The 13150-nt window shown below is 37.5% G+C and overlaps 3 protein-coding genes across 3 annotated transcripts; 1 reads left to right on the forward strand and 2 right to left on the reverse strand.

The window, feature by feature from the left end:
- The first annotated feature begins 316 nt into the window (after window positions 1-316).
- Window positions 317-7513, forward strand: LOC141638989 (nuclear transport factor 2-like). The gene is made up of 9 exons (XM_074448172.1): window positions 317-552; window positions 867-1001; window positions 2157-2466; window positions 2837-3096; window positions 3465-3657; window positions 5797-5918; window positions 6005-6070; window positions 6863-6944; window positions 7046-7513. Exons 1-9 carry the CDS (start codon window positions 523-525, stop codon window positions 7168-7170), a joined length of 1323 nt encoding a protein of 440 aa, XP_074304273.1. The 5' UTR covers window positions 317-522; the 3' UTR covers window positions 7171-7513.
- A 177-nt stretch (window positions 7514-7690) lies between these two features.
- On the reverse strand, window positions 7691-12038 carry LOC141638986 (uncharacterized). Its single transcript, XM_074448170.1, has 2 exons — window positions 8739-12038; window positions 7691-8402 (listed from the first exon to the last, which is right to left on the reverse strand). Exons 1-2 carry the CDS (start codon window positions 11407-11409, stop codon window positions 7993-7995), a joined length of 3081 nt encoding a protein of 1026 aa, XP_074304271.1. The 5' UTR covers window positions 11410-12038; the 3' UTR covers window positions 7691-7992.
- A 307-nt stretch (window positions 12039-12345) lies between these two features.
- Window positions 12346-12992, reverse strand: LOC141638987 (DNA-directed RNA polymerase II subunit 4). Its single transcript, XM_074448171.1, has one exon. It carries the CDS (start codon window positions 12990-12992, stop codon window positions 12576-12578), a length of 417 nt encoding a protein of 138 aa, XP_074304272.1. The 3' UTR covers window positions 12346-12575.
- Window positions 12993-13150: the final 158 nt, after the last annotated feature.

Below are 13150 nucleotides of genomic sequence, written 5' to 3' on the forward strand. Positions count from 1 at the left end.
AATATATGTATCTAAAATACCGTGCATTTGCACGGGAGCTATACTAGTACCAAATTACTCATCTAATTACTCATAGGAGTAACGACGTTATGACGGAAATTTGTCAAAAGGGTATTCTGGCAAAGAAAAAGCTAAACACAGAGTACCGTGGTATTATGAGAAATTTCCGGAAAAAATAATAAACAAAAATGTATTTTAAAATATAGAAAAAAATAATATGGTAAAAGAAGATTTAGTAAGAAATCTCTCAAAAAAATAATAAAAAAAAGGAAGAATTTGATTTTGTCTAAATCAGAAATCCCGAATTCCTTCTTCTCTCCAATCTCTAAATTTTGGAGATTTTGGGTCTTATATATATTTCCAACTCTGGACTCTTTTATAAACCCCAAAAACATACGACCCTTTCCAGAATTTTGAAGATATATATATACATGCAAATCAAATCCAAAACTCTCCAAAAGTTTTTATTTTTGATAATTTCTGGGTCTTCATTAGTTTAGGGTTTTGCTTAAGCTTTCATCAATGTCTGCGTCTAATAACCCTGCTCTTGAGGTAAACCCATTGTTTTAAAATCTTTGTTCCATAATCTTTTATTTACTGTATATTACTATCCATTCGATAGCGGAACCAGGATTCGTAGTTAGGGGTTTGAAAAATTTCAGGGGATGAGTTATTATTAATTAATGTAATAAGGTAAACTCGAAAAAAGTTCGGACTTTTGACTAAAAGGTCAAATCTTTAGTTTACTTAGAGGCGAGCACCTTTGCTAGCGCTCTAGTTTGGCCACTGTCTGCATTGCTCTGTTTAATTTATTCTATTTAATTTTCGGAGGATGATTTGTTGATGGTGGGTGTAAAATTATGTAGGTGGGTTCATATTTTATCGCTCCGTATTATCAATTGCTAAGTGAGACGCCGGAGTATTCTCATCAATATTACAATGATTCAAGCACCATGACTCGAGTTGATGGGGATGGTGTTAAAACTGCTTCCACCATGCTGGTAAATTTTTACTATGGTTTAGTTTTTGTGAAGTTAATTTGATTGGTGTTATGTTTTTATTCGGCAGTGTTATCAGTTTATGGTTTTAGTTTACTCGATGAAGACGACAAAGATTGGATCTTTGTGTTTGCTGAAGAAGAATATATACTGTTAATGAATTGTTACTAAGTAGTGCATCTGTTCAACAACCCCCCCCCCCCCCCCCCCTCCCTCTCTTTTTTTTTTTTTTTTTTTTTTTTTAATTCTTTCTTAGAGGTATTTTATGTAATTAATGTGATGTTTTTGTTCGGTGAAAGATTAGAATTCTATCAGCTTATGTTTAGTTTATTGAGCGAAAGAAAAAGTTTGGTTCTTTGTGTTTAATGAAGAAGAAGATATACTGTTATGTGAATGAATTGTTTGATTCAAGTGTAGGTATATGTTTTGTTTTACTAAAATTAAGTTTTGAGTGATGGAGCGAGTGGTGACCAGTTTTTCTGGAAATAATTTAGAATATGAGCGTTGAGTAATTGGCCAATGAGGATCTATAGCAATAAAGCTACACATTTTCTCATTTATGGAGGCGTGATCATTCTTTGGCTTGTTAGTGAGATATCTGTTTAGGGAAAGAGCTTTGTATATGGGGTTGTTGATTCCGGCTGTGGGCTTAAAAATCTTCGTATTATCTGACTGCACTAGTGAAACTTATTTTTGGAAAGGTGCCTTGTGTCATTGTGTGGCTAGGTGCAAGGCTGCCTCGTAAAGAAGGTGCAGTCTGCAAGGTCACTTCTATGCACTTTCCAGATATATTTTTGGAAGTTTTTTCCCTCCCTTATACTTCTTCTTTGCCCCAGGATATCTGGCATTTACTTTTGTAATCCTTTTTGAATTTCAAGAATAGTTATAGTAAATGTATAGGAAAAGGGATGTTCAAAGTTAACCTAGTTGTCTAATATTGCCACTTCCACTCAAAACATATATGCTTATTCTTTTTCCTTAGTATGAATTGTTTATTACGTGCACTTATCAATGGATTCATGTTATTTTTCTCTTGTCCAGCAAGTTTAAATGTTACTCTGTACAATTCTAGCTTTGGGAAATATTGGATGATATATTTTTTTTTTTTTCCTGTATGGATCTTTTGGTCTGACTAATGACCTTTTTATTGTATGGAAGGGTATTCATTCCCTACTCACTTCTCTAAATATCACGAAAGTTGAAGTCACGCAACTGAATGCCCAAAATTCATGGAATGGTGGCGTTCTGCTTATTGTGTCGGGCATCGTAAGGTCCAGGAACTACTATGGAAAAAGGAAATTCACACAGGCCTTCTTCTTAGCTCCCCAAAATAAAGGTTTCTTCGTCATGAATGATGTTCTTCAAATTCAAGACGAGGACGTTGTTATCCAGCATCCAGAGCCTGAATTACCTGACATCCCAGTTGAATCAGAAGTACATGCATATAATTCTCATCTAGAGCAGACAGGTATTTTAATCATTGTTTGGCATGACAAGCGTAATCAAATCATATGTTTATTATATAGAATTGTATATGGCTTGCCCTTTCGTTCATATTCGGCAATGAAGCAATGAAAGTGCAATATACATCACGTCTCTCTGTCTTTCCGCTATAATTTAGTTGTATGTGGTAAAGTAGCTTAAGAATTTAGAGTTTCAGCTAGTCATTATGTAATCCATGAGTAGACACTAGGAGGGAAATCATTTGACATCAGCGTAACTCATCTAGTCTTCTTGTTCAGGATTAACCGAGATTTTATACAACTTTTATTAACTAATGTTTTAAACTGAGCACTAACATCTTCTGAGCCATGGGGTGATTCTATTTGACTTCACAGTTCCAAATTACGAGTTGGAGGAGGAGACTAGGGAATACGTGAACTCACTCCATATCAACAATGATAGTCCCATAGACAAATATAGCCTTCCGGATGAACAACAAGATTATCATGAGGAAGCTGCTATACATGAGTTTTCTCCCCTTGAGACTGCTGATAATCATGAAGAAGAGCCTATACATTCGTATGCGCCTGCACCGGCTGAAGAGCCTATTGTCGAACCTGCTGGAGAACGCCCAAAATTATCATATGCATCCATTGTATGCTTTCCTCCTTAAATTTTTGATGTTTAACTCCTGCACCCGGTAAATGTCGATTAGCTTAGGTGTAAATTCATCTGAGTTGTGGTACTCATGAACAAGAAACCTGTTTGCATCAAATTTGCCTTGTGTCTCTATTCAATCAAGTAAGAAGTCTTCCATAGTTCTTGATGGAGCTTCACTGTTTGTATATTGTGATGTGTCGTACTTTCTTTGCAAAAAATCTGGGGATTTCATAAATTTATTCCTTTGAATTTTTTTTAAATGATCCAATGACCTACTTTTATACCTATTGTATTTGAGAAAACAGTGTACTTTTGGCAAATGGCCTAGTACCATAGTTTGATTTTTATGTTTAAATTGTCCAGTTGCAAGCATCAAAGGGACAATCTTCCCAACTATTGGTTTCTCGCCAACACACTGCAAGACAAAGCAGGCGTCCTCCAACTCCACTGGAGCAGAGGAAACAACCAAGTGCTCAGCAACTAAACGCTTCAGCATCATCATTTGTACCTGAGGCGTCTGTCACTGGAGCTGATGACGGACTTGTCCAAAAGGAAGGTACGAGTGTGAAATTTTTATCTAGATTACAACTCCTGCTGCATATTTGATTATACCCTCATCTTTAATGGAGCGATGTTCCCACATTCGCTATCTAGGAAGATTGTTTTGTTCATCAGTTAGTAATTAGGATATCTCATTCCTTGACTGGGGTTCTGTTGAAACTATTTGTTTACCTTGCCCACTGTAATGGGCTTGCAGTCTGGCTCTGTGTACGTGCTGTTGTTTCATTCCTTTTAAAAAAATTATGTCGTACAAAAACACTTATATGATGATCTTTACTTCAGTATTTAATTAGCACCGTGTTTACTTCCCTCCATTTCATTCATATCTGCCATAAAAAATGGCACAACATGTGTTTAAGAAACCTACCAAAACAACTGGATGTCGCAATAGTACTCTCTTAACCCTCTCCTCTATGACATACACCTTTTCTCTACCACAAACTCATCTCAAACAGTTCCCTTCTCAACCCCCACCACAGCCACAACGCTGCTCCCTCATCCAACAACATCAAAATCCCTACCTTTTCCCAACTAACCCTTTGCCCACAAAAACGCGTATAATCGTCAGTTGTCCTTCCATACCGGTTCCATCATTTGCATCACTCTATAACTTGTGTCGACTATTATGGCTGGTTGAAAGTAAATGCTTAGATCTGTTGGTGGATGATGCAATACGGGAAAGGGTGAGACTGAGGCTAATTCTGACCTATTGGCTGAGGATGGTTATGGCGAGGGAATGTGGTTGGTAGATGAGACAAAGGTGTGGGGCTGCAGGATGGGGGTGGGGAAGTAAGGCTAGTAGTGGGTCAAGGAGGAAGGGGCAGGGTTTAGGGACTTTAGGGTTGGCGGTGGGTAAGACTGATCATGGGCAAGGGACTGGTGGTTGGGCTTGTGATGGGTGGAAAGATTAAAGTTTGATTGAAGGGTAGATGTCATTTTACTATACTAATCTTAGCAAAAGGGAAAGTGGAAGACATATAACTGCCTGAATAGGAAATGGGAATTTGGAAGATATCAAGGAAATGGAGGGACGGCGAATCAAAATTCTTGATCAGTGTATCCGAAAGGGTTCAGATAACTATGTGGAGTTGTGGACATTCTTCATTATATTTTTCATTGTTCCTGTTGAGGTCTTAGAGTGGTTGTTAATTCGTAAAAAAAAGTTCGATGATTGGAAATGCTTGGTTTTGATGTCAAGTCCTCCCTTGCTTGATAGTGTAAGAGGCTAGAATCAAAGCAATAAAAGTGGAAACTAAATTTGGCTGTTCCAATGTAATATTGGGTGAAGAGAGTCCTGCAATTTGGACCATCATGCTAATCTTGATAGTGTTGACTGTTGATGCGCCAACTTATGTTTGCATTTTTGTGTAAACATGCACTATTTATTGGCGAAATGTTCCATCTCCTATTTGGTTGAAATTGAAAACCAAATTTGAGGAGGGTGACCGAAAACAATATCAGTTTGGGATTGAAGAAAATGTGGCTTTAGGGATGGATGAATTGAATCACATGGAGGATAGAGTTCGATTTTAGTGCGTCTTAGTTCTTTTTCATTTATTATTTATTGCTTTTTCTTCTCTATATTTTTTAACATTATTTGTTCCTTGAATATGTTATTCTAATTGCTGTCTTTCCTTAATGTTCTTGTGCAAGAGTATTACTACTTTTTTTTACATCTGTTTTTTCTCCTTTTATATTTTTTGCCCTCATCTCACCTTCTCTTCCCTATCACATTATTTTTTCTTCTCTTGCTTTGTCTCTCTCTCTTTTTTTTTTTGTTTTCCCTCGTCTTTTTTTTTTTTTTCACTTTGTTTAATCTCTCACATTGACCATTCAATTTGAAAGCATTTTTGTTAGGCTTAGCAGATTCCAATCATTTTAGGGCCTTGCGGCCCTTACTAGATGTTCCTCTCCTTTCTGTTCTGATAGACTCCTTTAGGTATCTGTCCTCATCCTGTATGGCTTAATGAACTGAAGGGTTTTCTTATGTTCTTTCCGTTGTCTTCATGCAATTTCCTCTTCTTAATTCTCATGGATGTATCATATGTATATACTCCGTATATTTGTAATTTCTTTTGGAGCCTGAATATAAAGTTTTGTTTTCTCATTTTTCTTCTCTACCTTTACAATTCAGTGGAGCTGACTTCTGTCTATGTGAGGAGCTTGCCCTTAAATGTTACAAATGCTGATCTCGAGAAGGAATTCAAGAATTTTGGTAAAATAAAACCCAAAGGAGTATTCATCAGGAATAAACAAGTAAGTTCGAAGTCACCAATTGTGTCAAGTCCGTTACACAAGTCTTGTTTGTAAACTGCTTACCGTATGCTGGATCTAACTCTCAGGATGTTGGTGTTTGCTTCGCGTTTGTTGAGTTTGAAGATATGTCTGGTGTTCATAACGCGATTAATGTAAGCAACTTCGCTTTGTTTGTTTAATGTATTTTTCGACAAATTTTGTTTACATGTGTTTTAATCTTCATGGCTTACCTTTTAATTAACTGAACTTGTGCATATGAAATTTTTTAATCATGGCATATGACTATATGAGTGTATGTGTATTTCACCTAATATCGTCAATGTGAATTAAAACAGAACTGAATTTTAGATAAAATCATTGTTAATTCACTTTTTTTTTTTTGACTTTATATTAGCTCTTAGATTATCCAAGCAAGCGCCAAGAGTGGGAGGTGCTATAAAGTAAAGTTATCTTGAAGTTGAAATGTTTTATTCCCTCGCTTCTCATTTGTTTGACGCCTCCTTTCAACCATTTTTAAACTTGCAACTTTCCTTTTTGGGTTTTCAATTCGAGATCTTTCCTCTTTTGCCTGGTTTTTATGACCATTATGATGTTTGGCTCCACGATTTCCATGTATTTTCCATTGCATTATTGCTCGATTTTTTTGGCCAATGAAGTTGGAACTACAAACAAATGATTGGAGGAATTAACTTTATAAAATATGTGTGACGGCTTCCAATTTTCTAAAGCCATGTGATTCTCTTATCTATTAGACAGTTTCATTCATGTTTGTAGATCCTCGTTTTATTTATTTCCTATTCATAGTTCAATGTCACGTATTATCTGTATAAACCACTGCAAAATAAGGTTGCGCTTTCTAACTCCCTCTTATTCATAACCTTATCAAGGTTTACTATATTATCTCTAACCTTAATCATCCTGATTCTTGAATTGAACTATCGTAGGCGTCACCAATAGAACTGTTGGGGAGGCGCGTCTATATTGAGGAGAGGAGAGCAAACAGCAATAACACTAGCCGAGGTGGAGGTATGCGTTTTTGTGCTACATTGTTTTTGTTTTTCCTTAAAGTCTTGATGAATTCAGCTGTGGTCTTAGTTTTCAACTAATATTGTACATGTGTCTGTCAGCTGTTGCAAGAGGCAGAGGCCGGGGACGTGGTGGTATTAGAAACCCCGATCGGGGAAATGCCTTTGACGGCAACAACTACAATAGTGCGAGAGGTAATGGCTTCCAGCAACGTGCCTACCAATAAAGCTGGACAAGAAGCGATCATGTCGAAAGGGGGGCAACACCTCAATCGTTGCTTCCCTTCTCTCCGAGTGCTTGTTAGTGTCGAACAATTAGGCTTGTTAAATTAGTAACCCACAGTTGGTAGTCAGACTGTCAGAGGCATAATTTAGATCACATTGTCCTTCGCCCCATAATTTTTTTCATCTTTATGGGGATATATGTTTTCTAGTAATTTCCTAGAAGATTTTGATGTTTTTGCTTCCCTCTCGGATATGTGGTATCCAAATTTTGTTTACGTCCTGAAATGACTTGGTAAATGCTGAAGAATAGTCACATTGACATTTTCATGATATAATTTGCTGAAATGAAATTAACATGGATGTAACTTGCGGATCCATTCGATTTAAATTTTGAAATTTTCATATTTTCGAAGGATCCGGACATTTCAAGTCTGATACAAAAGGGAGTGAGAGAACTAGTGTGTTCACAATTTCTGTACTCCTTATCTGCTACCACAAATTCTCATTATAGACGGACACTATCCGTCTATACGTATAGACGGATATCATTTTTCCTCACAAAATACCCATTTGTCATAAAGTGGGAAGCACATAGGGGTGCCCCACCTTGTCCCCCCTACCCATTTTATTAGAGGTCTTTACTCGTCTGTTTGCCCCACCCGTCTATACCAAAACCTATTGATCTGCTACATACCAGCAACATCAAACGAATTGAGCATGGCTTACACAGAATTACAGAAGGAATAAACAAATTAAATGCTAAATACAAACTATAAATATTACGGCAAATGTAACTCTCATCTATGTTCCGAAAAAAAGGGCTATTAAAGACCATTTACAGGAGATGTGCTAAAAACAGGTTTATCCTTGTCTATACTAGCTATGATTACTCCACTGCTACTGCTTTTTCTCCTTGGCTTTGCTTCTCCTAGCATTGTTATGACATCTCTCATAGAGGGTCTGTCTTTTGGTTGCTTGGCCGTGCAAAGTAGCGCGATACTAAGCACTAGTAACATTTCTTCTTGGACATGTTTACAGTTTCCTGCTAAGCTTGGATCAAGCACTTCTTCCAACGGTCTGTTGTTTCTTGCTTTGGTTCTTATCCATTCTACGACGTCTGTCGACTCTCCATATTCTTTATCTATTGGCCTTTTCCCAGTTAGAAGCTCTAGAAGAACCACCCCAAAACTGTAGATATCACTCTTCTCGTCGACCTTTAACGTGTATCCATATTCTGAAAGGCCAAGCAAAACCAAAATGTTAATATTTGGCTAGTATCCCAGTCTAAGGCAAGATCATATTGCATACCACAGACCTCTTTCAGGGTTTAGATTGGACTTTACAGACTGTCCCTAACAAGGTTTAAATTTCAGCTGGCGGAGGATCGAACCTATGACCATTTAGTCATTTAGATAACTGATGTAGATTTGGCTAGTATTAATGAAAATGTTATGGGCAGTCACAAATCTATAGGGCAAAGCCATAAATTTTCATCAATCAGCAGATATGTTGTCAAGGACTGTGCGAAAGTGAAAAACATAGAGAAGATTTGATAGTGCAAGGGATTTACCAGGGGCAATGTAGCCATATGAACCAGCAACCATGGAGACCGTCTCGTTCTTCTTGATCATCATTTTAGCCAATCCAAAATCTGCTATTCTTGCATCAAGATTGACATCAAGCAATATGTTGTTTGATTTGACATCTCGGTGAATTACCGGAGGGTGACAGTCATGATGAAGGTAGGCTAGCCCTTGAGCCACCCCAACTGCAATATTGTACCTAGACACCCAATCTACCAACAATTTTACTGCTTGTTTTCCGTGTAAAGCTTCTCCAAGATTACCATTATGCATATACTCGTATAAAATCATAGCTTCCTTATCGTTGTATAGGAATCCCAATAACCTCACAATGTTCCTGTGCCTTAGTTTTCCAAGAAGGTTGACCTCTCCTGCTAGATCACCACCTTCGTTTCCTACCTCAATATCATCATGGTTTGACTTCCATAGCTTCTTGACTGCAACAGTTGTGTTTAACCGATTCAACTCGGCCTTGTAGACTATCCCTGTGGACCCCATCCCTATAACGTTACATTCCTTGATGCAACTCAAAATTTCGTTGCTTGTGAATCCAAGCCTTTGGAATGCCATTAGCCTCCATGGCCAGTCACCACTGCCAACATCATGTCTCTCGAAACACGAGCCATTTGAATACCATCTCTTGTATAAGATGTGGGTCCCTAGGATTATGATCCCAATAGCCAAAACAACTGAAACGCCGATGGCCCATCCAGTTAAGACGCGTTTAGCAGGGTGATTTCTCTGCCCTGACCCAAACAGGGATGATCTAGAACAAGGAAGGAGGATCCCACCACACAAGCCATCATTTCCTGTTAGATCATCTGGGTTTATAGTCTTAAGCACGCCATTTGAAGGGACAAGGCCAGAAAGATGGTTATAAGACACATTAAACGCCTCTAAAGCTGGTGAACTACCTATTTTTTCAGGGATTTTGCCGGTTAGGTTGTTGCTAGACAAGTCAAGAATGGACAGTGTTGGCATCATTGCGATAGAATCTGGGATTTCTCCAGTTAGATGGTTGTTTTTAAGATTTAGAGTCACCAATTTTTCACAGGAAGCAATACTTTCAGGAATAACACCAGTGAAGTGGTTTGACGACAGATCAAGAACAGAAAGTGAAGGGCAGTCCTGAAACTGATCTGGAATTTCTCCCATTAAGTTATTGTTTGATGCTATAAAAGCTTGGAGATTAGGAAGAGAAAAAATGGTGGATGGTAGAGAGGATTTCAGGATGTTTCGCGATAAATCAATAAACGAAAGAGAAGTTGAAGAAGCAAGATCATCAGGAATTGTGCCAGTTAGACTGTTATTAGCCAAATCCAATCTTTGAAGCTTACCTAGTTTACCAAGACCTAAAGGTATACTTCCTGAAAGATTATTATTTTGCACTCGAACACGAACTAAGGAGAGACATTTTGACAAACTAGATGGTATCGAACCAGAAAAGGCATTGTTGAAAAGAATGAGCTTAGTGAGATTACCTCTGTAGCAAACTCCATCAGGAATTTTCCCTGAAAATGAATTGGATGAAATATCTAACCACTCCAAGGGAGAATTTTTACCGAGATCACTAGGTAAAGGACCGGAAAGGGAGTTATTCCAGAGCTCAAGAATTTGCAATTGAGGCAAGTTCCCTATTCCAGTTGGGACAGTACCAGTTAACTGGTTGCACATCAGATTTACAAGCTGCAAGTTCTTCAGTGAACCTATTTCAGCAGGTATCTTCCCAGAAAGAAGATTATCCGAGGCATCAAGGAAGATCAAGGAAGAAAGATTACCAATTGTTGAAGGGATGTGACCTTCCAAACTGTTCTTATACAAGTAAAGGGTCTCAAGCATAGCTAACCCACCTAACTCAACCGGAATTTCGCCACCAAGATTGGCAATTGCCAAATCTAAGTACTTGAGGTTTGTAAGATTACCCAATTCTCTAGGAATACCGCGCTCAAAAGTATTGTAACCAATGATCAAAGTCTCCAATGATGAGAGCTGCCCAATCTGAGCCGGAATTATACCTGTCAAATTGTTCCCTGACAATCCTAAGAATTTCAAATTCTGTAAATTCTTATAGGCCACAGGAATTGACCCTGCAAAAAAACTTCCTCTAAGATCAAGCGTCTCGAGCAATGTTAAGTTGCTCAAATCACCAGGAAGATTACCCTCAAAGTTGTTTCCAGAACCATTCAAATATGTCAAAGAACCAACTTTTCCAAACCCAATTGGGAAATTCCCAGAAAAGAAATTTTGACTCACATCTAAGAACTTCAGTGATGTTAGATTTGTAAGTGAATTCGGCAATGAGGACGAAAACCCATTGCCACATAAGTTGAGAAAAGACAGAGAGCTCAGGCGTTGGAAATCACCTGAGAGTTTACCAGTTAGATTCATATGGGAAAGATCGAGCTTTTCGATCTCTCCCAAATTGGTGCAGGAAACTCCAGCCCAATTGCATTGTGCTGAATTGTTGGTAACTGGTAGCTTCCAATCACGGAGTTTATTCAGTGGATCAACAATACTTGATTTTATTGATAAAAGAACAGAAGCTTCATTATTGGAAGCTGCTCCACTGATAGTGTAACTACCAATGTAACAGTGAAAGAAGAACAAGAAAATGATCAAATGATTTTTGAGGTGCATTATTATTGTATTATGAGACATAATTCTTAGTCTTCTACTAGTAATAATTCAGTAAGATTAGTGTAACCACTTTTTCATGATTAGCATAATAATGTTGATATTGAAATCGAGATGTGGGTTCTGGTGGGTCAAGAGATCAATAAGAAGATGAATACAGATAAGTATGGTTAATGAATGAGCATGATTTCAAGTATAAAAAAGACTTGGATGAATGCATTTTTTTATTAAAAATAAAAGAGAAAGAGAGAAAAAGGAATAACTTTTCGAAGTATTAAGAGTTTTTTCCGACAGTAAACATGAAGAGAATGTGTTTCTTTTAGATCAGTTTCTTATTTCTTACTCACTTCCTTTGCTTCTAATACTGTTACTATAAGTTTAGTCAACTTTATTAGTGCAAAAGTGATGATTTTTTTTAATGTTCTATAATTTATTATTCAGAATGTAAGATGTGGGTTTCTGGATCTAGATTTGTTTAGTGAAGCATAATGCAGCACATCTCTCTGCCACAGCCTGTAACTGGGAATTAATTTAACATTTGTGTTCAAGGTCTTTGCCCACTTCTATTGAACTGAAATTACCCGAACTGAACTGTATTAAACTGAGCAAAATGAAAAATACAGTAATAAATAACAGAATCAAATTGAATTAAACTGAAATTAATGGAACGGGATTTTACAGCATTCATTAAGACAATTCAGCAAACACTTCATGTGCAAACATCAATCCATCACATTATAACAAACAAAAACCACTCATGTGTTCTAACCAGCAATATACCAACAATCAAAATGGCTCCCAATTAAAACCCTAACTGTAAATCAAATAATAACAAAAATCCCTCAATCAACAAAAAAAGCATTAACATGACCACCAAAACAAAACACAGAACCCCACTTCTTTCGAGCTGAAATTGTCGTAATTGAGCTGTATTGAATTAAACTATATTGAAAAATGAGATCGATAGAACTGAAGTGAATTAAATTAAACTGAGATTAAGTCACAAAGAACAGGGTTTTACAACATTAATTCAGGAATTTCATCGAACACCTGGTGTGCAAACACCAACCCATCACATAACAACCAAACAAAACACAAAATTAACAAATACCCATGTTTCCAATAACTAAAATACCAATACCCAAATCACCAGCATCCTTGAAACCCTAACCCTAAATCAATAGAAGCCGTCAATCAAACCTCTTAACAAGAGCAAGATCATTCAACATCTTATCAATAGCATCATCATCAAGACCTCTACCCTTATCCTTAAGAGAAGGCACCATAGCAATTGCTTCCTCAACAGTCTCAGGACACAGATTACCAAGAACAGCTAATTCAAACTCCGCCAACTGATGTCGGCTAAGAATCTCCCGCACCTGTCGAACCGCGTCAGGATTCTTGTACCGGCTGAATTTCTGAACATACTGCAGTGATTTTTCGAACACCTGCGGAATTGTATTCATGGCGTCATCTGAAAGCTGCTGCATCTGTTCGAGACGGCGTTCAAGGATCATAGCGACTTCGCCATTCATCAAACACTTCTCTTTTATGAAATCTTCGCCCAGTTTTAGTTCCGCTGCATTCTCTTCCTCTTCTCCTGACATTCTGTGTTTTTTTGTTTTTGTTTGGTGTGTTTTGGCTTTTGCGTTGCGTTTAATTTTGTGATTGTTGTTATGAAGTATGGTCAATACTCTCGATCACAAGTTTAGCCCGTCTCACACAAGAATGTGTTAGTTGGTACTTTACTTGATAGGGCGTATAT

Source organism: Silene latifolia, unplaced genomic scaffold (genome assembly GCF_048544455.1).
Source record: "Silene latifolia isolate original U9 population unplaced genomic scaffold, ASM4854445v1 scaffold_244, whole genome shotgun sequence".
In the NCBI taxonomy this organism is placed as follows: Eukaryota; Viridiplantae; Streptophyta; class Magnoliopsida; order Caryophyllales; family Caryophyllaceae; genus Silene; species Silene latifolia.